The sequence below is a fragment of the Chrysemys picta genome, chromosome 18 (genome assembly GCF_011386835.1).
Source record: "Chrysemys picta bellii isolate R12L10 chromosome 18, ASM1138683v2, whole genome shotgun sequence".
In the NCBI taxonomy this organism is placed as follows: domain Eukaryota; kingdom Metazoa; phylum Chordata; order Testudines; family Emydidae; genus Chrysemys; species Chrysemys picta.
The window spans coordinates 5302370-5312987 of record NC_088808.1 but is presented as its reverse complement, the minus strand read 5'-3'; the positions used below and the strand labels follow the sequence as shown (position 1 = coordinate 5312987).

The 10618-nt window shown below is 59.2% G+C and overlaps 1 protein-coding gene across 1 annotated transcript; it reads left to right on the top strand.

Moving 5' to 3' along the window:
* The first annotated feature begins 4107 nt into the window (after positions 1 to 4107).
* Positions 4108 to 10362, top strand: LOC101950963 (kinesin-like protein KIF21B). The gene is made up of 6 exons (XM_065572644.1): positions 4108 to 4289; positions 5738 to 5909; positions 6331 to 6446; positions 7189 to 7384; positions 9019 to 9229; positions 9358 to 10362. The coding sequence occupies exons 1-6, from the start codon at positions 4108 to 4110 to the stop codon at positions 9615 to 9617; spliced, it is 1137 nt and encodes a 378-aa protein (XP_065428716.1). The 3' UTR covers positions 9618 to 10362.
* Positions 10363 to 10618: the final 256 nt, after the last annotated feature.

Below are 10618 nucleotides of genomic sequence, written 5' to 3'. Positions count from 1 at the left end.
GCACCGCGCTGCGCCCTAGAAGCGGCCAGCAGGTCCAGGTCCTAGGCGGGGGGGCCAGGAAGCTCTGTGCGCTGTTCTCGCCCACAGGCACTGCCCCCCACAGCTCCCATTGGTCGGTTTCCAGCCAATAGGAGTGCAGAGCCACTGCACGGGGCGGGGGCAGCACGCGGAGCTTCCTGGCCCCCCCACTTAGGACCCGGACTTGCTGTCTGCTTCCAGGACGCAGCGCAGTGCCCCAGGACAGGCAGGGACTAGGATCCCTTAGTCCAGCAGCAACGCCGGCCGGACTTTTAACAGCCCAGTCGGCAGTGCTGACCGGAGCCACCAGGTTCCCTTTTCGACCGGGTGTTCCAGTTGAAAACCGGACACCTGGTCACCCTACCACGTGGGCCTGAGTCCACAGGGGTTCCTGGCCTAAGTCAGATTAACTTCTATGTGGATGGAAGTGGGGCTTGGGCCTAAACCTGAGTCGGGTTTGGTGTGTTGTGTAGACATACTGCTAGAGCCAGTGCTGGCAGCACCCAGGACCACCCCCAGCTGGCCTCCCATAACTACCACCAATGGAAACTGGGACTCACCTACTGCTGGCTTCCCACAGCCAATGGCACCCAGCCCCCGATGGACTCCCAGAGCCATTGCTGGAGACACTCAGGCCCCACCCCCTGCTGGCCTCCCAGCACCCAGGCCCCATCCTTGGCTGGCATCCTATAGCCAGGCCCCAATCCCTGCTGGCCTCTGAGGCCCTCTGCCAGGAGTACCAATGTCCCAACCATGGCGGGACTCCCAGAGGCATGTGCTGATGGCCAATAGTTACCACCCTCCTGCTGGCCACCCAGAGCCTGTGCCAACGGCACTTGGGCCCCACTGTTGTGATTATTGGGCACAAAAAATTACCCCAGTTGTAAGCTCCAATGTAAAAGATACATGCAAGTTCATAAAACGTCACATTAACCTGTAACTTTTTGCGTTCCTAGAAATTAACTAAGGAAAACAGATCGAGTTATGAGCAAGTGCAAGAGAATCAGACAGAGAAACGAGATTCGTCCAAAAGAGAAAGGGTCTGCTGATATGGTTCAAGGACTGTTGAAATTGTGTGTGTTAAAAGCAGATGATTTTAAAAGCAATCAGAAATTAATGAACCTACATTGGTCAACTCCACTGTAAAAAATGCCAATAGTATTGGGAAGAAAATGGATGGAGCCATTAATTAATTAAGAGCCAAAATAAATAAAAAGATTCTTGTCCTGGAGCCCAAAGGACCTGCCCCTTTTTCCATTCCATGCCCCGTCTTTCCTCTTTATCCTGCTCTTTTGGTTCCACCCACAGCAGAACCCAGGACCATTCCAATGCTGCCCAACCAGACTAATTCTGCCCCCCAACCTCGGGTTCCAAGAAAGAAATTACTATCTGAGGGAATAGAGGTACATGAAAAATTTAAGAAAATACCTGGTGATAGAAGAAGATATTTTGATCTAACAGTCCAAGGTGATAACATTGTAAAAATCACTATTAGATTGACGAGCTGAAAAATATTTAATGAGTTCCTTTGTTTTCAATGCTATTGCAAAGTCCTTGCCCCTGATAACTCCAGAAAAGGAAGAGTACACTAGTTATGCAAAATCTTGATGAAAAGCTGAGAGAGAGAGAGAGAGAGAAGGAAGGGGCGGGGGGCAGGGGGGCAGAAAGTAACATAAAAGGCAGGGCCGGCTCTAGGCACCAGCAAAGCAAGTAGGTGCTTGGGGCAGCACATTTGCAGAGGCGGCATTCGGGCCATCCTTTTTGTTTGTTTGTTTGGGGGCCGGCCCTGCGGGCGCTCACCCAGGTAGATGCTGTCCCGGCCCCCAAGCTGATGCCGAAGTCCAGGTGGAAGAGCCGCAGCGGGTAGCCAAAGCTGGCCCCGGGACGGGTCCAGCAGCAGCAGCGTGTCGTGCGCGGGGGGCGCCCTGGGGCCGCTGTGGTTCGTGCCGCCGGGCCCAGGCGGGCCATCCGGTGGGCTCCAACACATGGAGCACAGGACATAGGGTTACCATACGTCCGGTTTTTCCTGGACATGTCCAGCTCTTTGGTAATCAAACCCCGGTCCGGGGGGAACTGTCAAAAAGCTGAACATGTCCGGGAAAAATACCGGCCGGGCACTTCCCCTCCCGTGGCTGCTGTGCTCCCTACCTTGACTCTTCTGCTCTGTTTAAAACCGAGCTGCCCGAGCGCTACCGGCTTCAGGCAGCCCCCTTGCTTCTGGGCACTTCCCCTCCCGGGCTCCGGGGGCGCAGAGTCCAGAGGCATGGGGGCTGCCCGAAGCCCGTAGCGCTGGCTCGGGCAGCTCGGCTCTTAAACAGAGCCGAAGAGTCAGGGGAGGAGCACAGCCGCGGGAGCCCGGGTGGGGAAGTGCCCGGCTGGGGGCGCAGGGTCCGGAGGCAAGGGGGCTGCCCGAAGCCCGAGCGCTACTGGCTTCACGGTTTGCTGAACAGCCCCCAGACCCTGCGCCCCCGGCTGGGCGCTTCCCCTCCCGGGCTCCAGCTGCGCTGGGGAAGCGCCGGCCGGGGGCGCAGGGTCTGGGGGCTGCCCGGCAAACCGTGAAGCCGGTAGCACTTGGGCAGCCCTTTTCGCGTGGCTGGGAGGGAGGAGGGGGAATGCGGGGCGCTCAGGGGAGGGGGCGGAGTTAGGGCGGGGACTTTGGGGAAGGAGTGGAGTTGGGGCGGGGCTGGGGGTGGGAAAGGGGTGGGGCCAGGGCCCCGTGGAGTGTCCTCTTTTTTTATTTTTTAAATATGGTAACCCTAACGGGACACTTGGGCTGGGGGCCGCCCCGTGGGGCGCACGGAGCCGCCTGCAAGTGCCGCAGGGTGGCCGCCCCCAGCCGGGGCTGGGCGAAGCGGCCCGAGCCGCCCAGGGGCTGCAGCAGGGTGGACAGGAGCAGCAGCTGGGCCATAGTGGGACCGGTGCCCGGGGCACTGCCGTGCAGGGCCCACATCCCGCTCTCCGGGACTCCGTTCCCCGCCGGCCGCTCCCTCTGAGTCTGGCCTGCCCCGGCTTCTCAGCCCCCTGCTGGGGCGGTCCCCCGGCTCTGCCCTCCCAATTCCCGGACGGTCCTGGAGGCAGGAGTCCCGGCTGGAGGGACCCTGGGCTGAGGGGCGGCCTGGGAGCCCTGCTGCTTACCGCGACCCTGCCAGCGCCGGACCGGCTGGAGGTGAGGGGGGAGCGGGCGGAGTCAGGGCCCCCCTGGGTGCCGGGAAGGAGTTGGGTGGATGCAGCCTCCGCTCCTGCTAGTGTCATGAGCGGGATGCTGATGACCCACCCTGGGAGCGAGTTACCACCTGGGCTGGGGCGGCAGGACATGCGGGTGCGGGGGGGGGGAAGAGCCCTGGACTGGGGCAGCAGAGGGATGCGGGGGGGAGCCCAGGGCTGGGGGGGGCAGCCAAAATTTTTTTTGCTTGGGGCGACAAAAAACCTAGAGCCGGCCCTGATAAAAGGAAGGGAGACAGAACAGGAGTTTACCTGCCTCTGCAGGACGGGTCATTCGGAATCATGGGCTGAGGACGGGATGTCATTATGAGTTTCAGGACTCACAAGTGAAAAAACAAAGTTTCTTGAATCAGAGCAAGGCCGAATGACTTTCCTCTCAGGAAGAAGTCTCCAGTCTGGTCTGCTCCTTATGTCTCGGGGGCAGGGAAAATGAGAGGAGATGAGACAAGCTGGGATGCAAGATAGAACAGGTGACAAAATTATTTTTTCAGTCCCTATTTAAGTACCCCAAAAAGGGGGAAAAGGGGGCAGCATAGTTCATCCCCTCATTATTTTGTCCCCCAGTTAAGACTAATATCTACCACATCAATTTTGGTTCATCCATTTCCTGCTCCACATCGTCTGTTTTTACCAAGTATGATTTCAACAGTCCTTGAACCATATCAGCAGGACCTTTTTGTTTGGGCTAATCTCGTTTCTCTGTCTGGTTCTCTTGCATTTATTCATAACATTTATTTATTAAAAACTCTATTTTCCATGGTTAATTTCCAAGCAGGCAAAAAGTTATAGCTCACTGTGACGTTTAGGAACCGGCACACACTTTTTACATTTGAGCTTACAATTAGGATCCGATTTTTAGATCCAATAATGACAACGTCACCCGCAGCTGACCTCCCACACCAAGTGCTGGTAGCATTCAAGGCCACCTCCTCTCGGCATCCCATAGCCAGTCCAGGTAGCCGCAGCACCCAGAACCAGTCCACTGCCAAACTCCCAGAAATAGAACGGATAGCATCCGTGCACCACTTGTTGCAGGCTTCCCGGAGCCGGTACTGGGGGCACCCAGGTCCCACCTGCTGCAGCAGGGCTCCCAGGGCCAGCATGGGCAGCAGATGGGCCCCACCCCCTGCTGGCCTCCCACATCCAGCATCAACAGAGCCAGGGTCCACCCACTGCTGGCCTCCTTCTGTAGACTTGGGCTCTGACTGAGACTTGCTGCTGTGGGAGTTCTTTGCTATGTAGACATACACCCAGAGCCTGTGCTGGTAGTACCTGGCTGAGCCCCATTCATCTGGCATCCCACATCAAGGGCTGGCAGCACCTAAGACTGTCCCCTACGATGGGGGAAGGTGTTGGGGGGGGGGCAGGGTTGAGGCAAGGGTCCCAGATCCTATCCTCACACCTCTGTACAAACACCAATCCTCCCTCCTGGGGCGGGGGGTCAGTGTTAACCCCTAGAACAAGCACCACACTCGATAGTACAACAGTTATCTAACCCAGGCAAAGCAGGAGTAGACCTGGGTCTGGATCTGTAGCAGGGGAGGGCACAGTATACAGCAAAATAGCTCTTCCCTAGCCCCACGCCTGGGTAGACACACACAGGCTCTCTGCCCCACGCCATCGTGAGTCAGTCCAACCTGCCCCTGCGCTTTGGGCTGGTGCTGGCATGCAGCGTGAGCTCAGCAGCGTGGGTCGGCTGCTGGTCTCAGTTCCAGGCTAGGCATTTACAAGAGACCCCTTTTGCCAGGAGCCATTTCTCCTTCAAACAACTTCCTCTCTATCTAGCACAGGGCTCCTGCTTCACCTTGGTTTCCTTCTTCAATTTCCCCGGCTTGTCTCTCACCCCCTCCCCAATTCTTTCAAACCCTCCCAAGAGGGAGAGTTAATTCTGTGTTTGACTGGCACTCTCCCCCAGCCAATCAGGTTTGTGCAGAGTAACAGGAACTGGGGAGAAGGGGAAGGAACTCTCCCACCAGCTCCAATGGGACCCTGAGGGTCCAAGGGGTGCAGGGTGAGGGGCAGGGCTATGGGGGGCAGGGCAAGGGGCAAGACTGTAGGGAGCTGTTTGGGTGCAGGGTGAGGAGTTGGCCTGTGGGAGGAGCTGTATTTGGGGGGACAGAGGGCTGTTGGGGTTCAAGGTGAGAGATGGGACTCTGTGGGTCTGTTTAGGGGGCTGGGCTGGGGGAGGGAGCTGTGTCAGGAGAGCAGGCGGCTGGGGAGGGAGAGCAGGCTACAGGGCTTGGCTGTAGGGGCCTCTGGAGGGCGGGGGCTGTAGTGGGGGGAGGGGGCAGGGCTGTGGGTGCCCGGCCGTATGGGGTCTCTGTGTGAGGGGGGGGGGCAGGATGTAAGTGTAAAAGAGACGTAGGGGTCTACGTGGACTGCCACGTGCTGGTTGACAGCAGAGCCGCAGCGGGATGCTCTGCGAGGGGGCGGGTTGGGATCTATCATAGCAGAGGGATAAAGCCCTGTTCCCCTGTGGGAGGCACTGACGCTGCAGCGTGTCTGCTTGCCAAGTGACCGGCCTTCCAGAGGGATCCCAGGCCACCAGCGAGTACGAGACCCTCACCGCCAAGTTCCACTTCGTCGACCTGGCTGGCTCGGAGAGGCTGAAGCGGACGGGAGCTACGGGCGAGAGAGCCAAGGAGGGCATCTCCGTCAACTGCGGCCTGGTAGGCTCTTAGCGGGTGGAGGAGACTGGGACAGGCTGCAGTGGATATAAAGGGGCTGCTGGACGCAGACAGACCCTGCCTGGCTCACTAGCTCCCAGACTGAGCCACCATGGGTCACCACTAGGGGTCGCGCGGTGGACTCGGTGGTGAGGGATGGGACCACTAGCTGCGCTACCCAGCACTGTCCCCAGTAGGGGTAGATTCCAGGATCTGGGGGCTCGGGAATAACGTGGAGGCAGGAGAGGGGCTGCACACTGGCTGGCTGGTATAGCTGCACTGACTGGCTGCTAGTGCATTGGTCCAGAGCCCCCCTGCTCCCTGGAAAGAGGTGGCTCCGATCACCCTGAGCTTTGTTTTCTACAGGGAGGGGCCCTCCCCAGCACGGGGGGAAAACTTAGTCCCTTCCGGTTTTTGTTGGCAGCTGGCGTTGGGAAACGTCATAAGCGCCCTTGGAGACCAGAGCAAGAAAGCGGTGCACGTACCCTACCGAGACTCCAAACTGACCCGGCTCCTCCAGGACTCCCTTGCGGGGAACAGGTAACAGGCCCCCTGAGCCAGGGCGTGGGGTCACCCAGCGGGTGTCAGCTTCAGCTGGGTGTGTGTGACCCAGAATGGAAGAGCTGTGCCCTTGCTGGGTCTGCACCCTGGGAGTGTCGCCTGACGCGGGTGGGGGATTTCTGAGTAACAGGAGGGCCGGTCGGGCTCAGGGATGGACCTGAAGTGCCGTGTGGGTTTCCTGGGGTGGCGCGTTGCTGAGGGTCCGGTGGAGTCTCCATGGTGACTTTTCGAAGGTAATTATCTCCGCTCTCTTGGTCCCGGGCCCCAGACGCAATTAGGCAGCTTTTGTGGAATTAGCTCTTGCAAAATGTGTCTGAGCCCTTCGTGATCTGGGACTTGGCAGCTGAGTTTCCCAGCACGGGATTGCTCTAATCCCTCCCCCTTCCTGTCTCAGTGATGCCCCAAATGCCCTGCCGTGGGCTGCCCGGGGTGGCGACTCCCTGAACACCACTTTGTAATGAGCAGGGGAGGCCACCCAGGGGTCTCTTTGCCAGCGCAAAGCAGGCTGCTGCCTGAGCCACACTCCCAGCCTGTGCCGGCCCAGGGTGCAAGGGGCCCACACCCCGTTTATAAAGTAAATAAAGGCCAAAGGGGGTTGTGGCTGGAGCTGCCAATAGGCACCCATGTGCCAGCGTTGGAAGTGGCTGATCTGACGTGGCCCAGGTGCTGCATTGTTTGATGGCAGCTCCAGCTGACCCCGTTGGCTCTCCGTCCTCCCTAGCCAAACCATCATGATCGCCTGCATCAGCCCCTCTGACCGGGACTTCATGGAGACCTTAAACACGCTCAAGTACGCCAACCGGGCTTGCAACATCAAGAACAAGGTGGTGGTGAACCAGGACAAAACCAGCCAGCAGATCAGCGCCCTGCGGGCCAAGATCACCTGCCTCCAGATGGAGCTCATGGAGTACAAGGCGGTAAGGGGCGGCTGAGCAGGTGAAGCCTCGTGTGTGTACGGCCCACTCGGGTCACCAGCGAGGATTGAACCCAGGACCTTCCACGCCGGCCCCTGCCGCTTGGGCTAATGGAGTAACTCCACTAACTGAGTTTGTGGCAGGCTGTTGTGGTTGCTGGGACTGGCTGCTAGAGGGAGACCTACTTGCATGTACAAAGCCTGGGTATGACCTGGACTCCTCGCTGTCACAGGTTCAAATCCCAGCTGCAGCAACACAGCCTCGAATGGCATGGGGAAAGTATTCCTGCCTACCCTGCACAGATCTGGCCCCATGCTGTGTGTACAGCTACTCCTCTGCTGGCCTTGGTCAGCACCATGCCCTCCTGGGTGCGGTGTATGCTGTGGCACTGGGCTCCACCCCAGAGATGGCTGTGTTTCAGTGGTGCTGTAGTTTGTGGGTAGGATGCAAGGGACTATGGCGAGGTAGGCTGTTAAAGGGCTGTATGTCATGTCTGAACAGGGAGAAGGCTTTAGGGTATCTTTGGGAGCTGGGAAGGCACCTCCTGCTTTATATCCCTGTCCTGTGCGGCATATCAGACATCCTGCTTCATGCTGAGCTTGTCTGGACTGGTTTCCCATGAGCACCAGCCCTTAGGCAGCCAGAGGTTGCTATTGAGCTGAGTCATGTATCTCCCCAGCCCGAGAGGAAGGATGGCCCAGTGGTCATGGCACTGGCCTGGGACTTGGGAGCCCTGCGGTCAAGTCCTTGCTCTGCCACAGACTCCCTGTGTGACCTTGGGCAACTCCCTTAGCCTCAGGGCCTCAATCCCCATCTGCCCAGCTGGGGTCAGAGCACTGCCCTGCCCCCTGGGGGTGCATGAGGGTAAATGCATTAAACGGGGAGGTGCTCAGCTCCTGCCATCATGGGGCTCAGATCAGTACCTTACCTGAGTAAAAGGCACTTACAGCATGTCAGCTGCTCCCTGTTTCTGCCGTCCCCCAAGCACGGCCTTCCCACGGGCACGCCTGCCATTTTTTGAGTCTCTGCCTTTTCCCTGCTCCTCTTGCTGTGACCCATCTTTAAGGTGACCATATTTCCCAAAGGGAAAACAGAACACCCCGTGGGGCTGGCCTGAGCCCCGCCTCCTCCTCCCCCCTCCCCCCCCACACGGGGCTGCCTCGAGCCACTCGCCTGAGTCCCTCCCCCCATGTGGGGCTGGCCTGAGCCGCTCACGCGAGCCCCCCTCCCTGTGCAGAGGGTAGGCAGGGCTGGGGCGAGCAGCAAAGCACATACGGGATAGGCCAACTATTTCCCAAAGGCTGGGGCCAGTGTCGCTGCTCACCCGAGCCCTGCCTGCCCCCCGCTGGATCCCGGCCTCCCCCCCACGTTCCTCTGCACCCCACTTTCTTGACAAAACTGGGTGTTTGTCCCGTTTGCCCTTGGATACAAATGCCCATTTTTGCCAAAAAAAAGTCGGGATGCCCGGGACATGGCTTTAAAAAGGGACTTGTCCCAGCCGAAACGGGACGTAGGGTTACCCTACCCATCTTCCTCAAATGCGGCACCATTGCGCACGTGGCCGGCTGGGTTTGGCCAGGGCTGACCGACGCTGTGGCTTTGCCCTCTCTGCATCTCCCTTTCTCCTCGCCCCGCAGGGCAAGCGTGTGATCGGGGAGGACGGCACCGATGGCTACAGTGACTTGTTCCAGGAGAACACCATGCTCCAGAAGGAGAATGCCACCTTGCGCATGAGGGTGAAGGCCATGCAGGAGGCCACTGATGCCATCAACAGCCAGGTCACCCACCTGATGAGCCAGGAGGCCAAGGCAGGTGAGGATGGGCACCTCCGGAGAACATGTCTGCGAGGTGGGGCATGAGGATCGGTCCCACGAAAATTACAGCCACCTCAGAGCTCAGGTCCAAGGGCAGCTGAGTGGCAGCCCAGCTGCTAGGTGTTTCTGATCTAGTCCGTGATCCTAATTCTGTCCCTCCAGGTGACGGCAACGAGGCCATCGGCGCCCTGATCCCGAACTACATCCAGGAGATCGAGGAGCTCAAGTGGGCGTGGGTCACGTTCTCTCCTTCCGCCCGTCTGGGGGGGCCGCGTATCGCGTGCAGCTTGAGAGGACCTGCAAAGAGGCAGTGCGGGCTAGCGGGGGGGCTGCTGACCTGGGGCTCTGGAGGCCCAGACTCCCTCTCTGGGTCTGCCGCTCCCGGCTGGGTGACTGGTGCCATGAGCACTGGGTTCAAATAGTAGGCTGGCATCGCAGCTCTGCCAATGACCTTGGGCAAGTCACTTCCCCTCTCTCTTGCCTTTGGTCTGATGCGACCATTTAGATTGTCGGCGCTTTGGGACAGCGCCCGTCTCACGGGTGTGTGCAGCACCTGGCACAACAGGGCCTTGATCCCGTCTCTCTCGGTGCTGCTGAAATATAAATAAAAGCCCCGCATTCGAGATGGAAATGTCTCCATCCTGTAGGGCGTCCTGTCCGGCCCTTGTGCTCCCAAGCTTTCTCTGGAGCCTTGGCTGATCCGGACTTAAATGCCTCCCAGGGGTACATTGAAATACAGTCTGATAGCTAGTGCTGCTCATAAATGTGGATGTCGTGCAGGAGAAACAGACAACCCCGGAGACAGGAATCCCCTCGCTCATTCTGGGCCAGATTCTCAGCTGGTGTAAAATCAGCGTTGTCCCACTGGGGTCCCTGGAGCAATGCCGATTTACGCCCCTCCCGCTGAGGATCCGGACCCCGGTCCGTAATGCTGGAAAACAGAGGTGCCCCACCGTGTCTAGCGCAGCCGCTGCTGAAGATTAACCCTTAGGCTGCCATGTCAGCGTATCACCGTGGCTGTTGAGAACTGGCTGTCGGCCATAGGGTTGCTTCTCTCCTGTTAGCGTTCAGACCTGGTGGGAAGCCCTGGGGTCTTTGTGACGTGACCTGGGCGCATTGCCATCTAAGTGAAGGCACTTCCCCTCCCGGGCTCTGGCGGCGCAGGGTCCGGAGGCATGGGGGCTGCCCGAAGTCCAAGCGCTACCGGCTTCACGGTTTGCCGGGCAGCCTCCAGACCCTGCGCCCCCGGCTGGGCGCTTCCCCTCCCGGGCTCCAGCTGCGCTGGGGAAGCGCCGGCCGGGGGCGCAGGGTCTGGGGGCTGCCCGGCAAACCGTGAAGCCGGTAGCGCTCGGGCAGCCCTTTTCGCGTGGCTGGGAGTGGGAGGGAGGAGGGGGCGGAGTTAGGGCGGGGAAGGGGCGGAGTT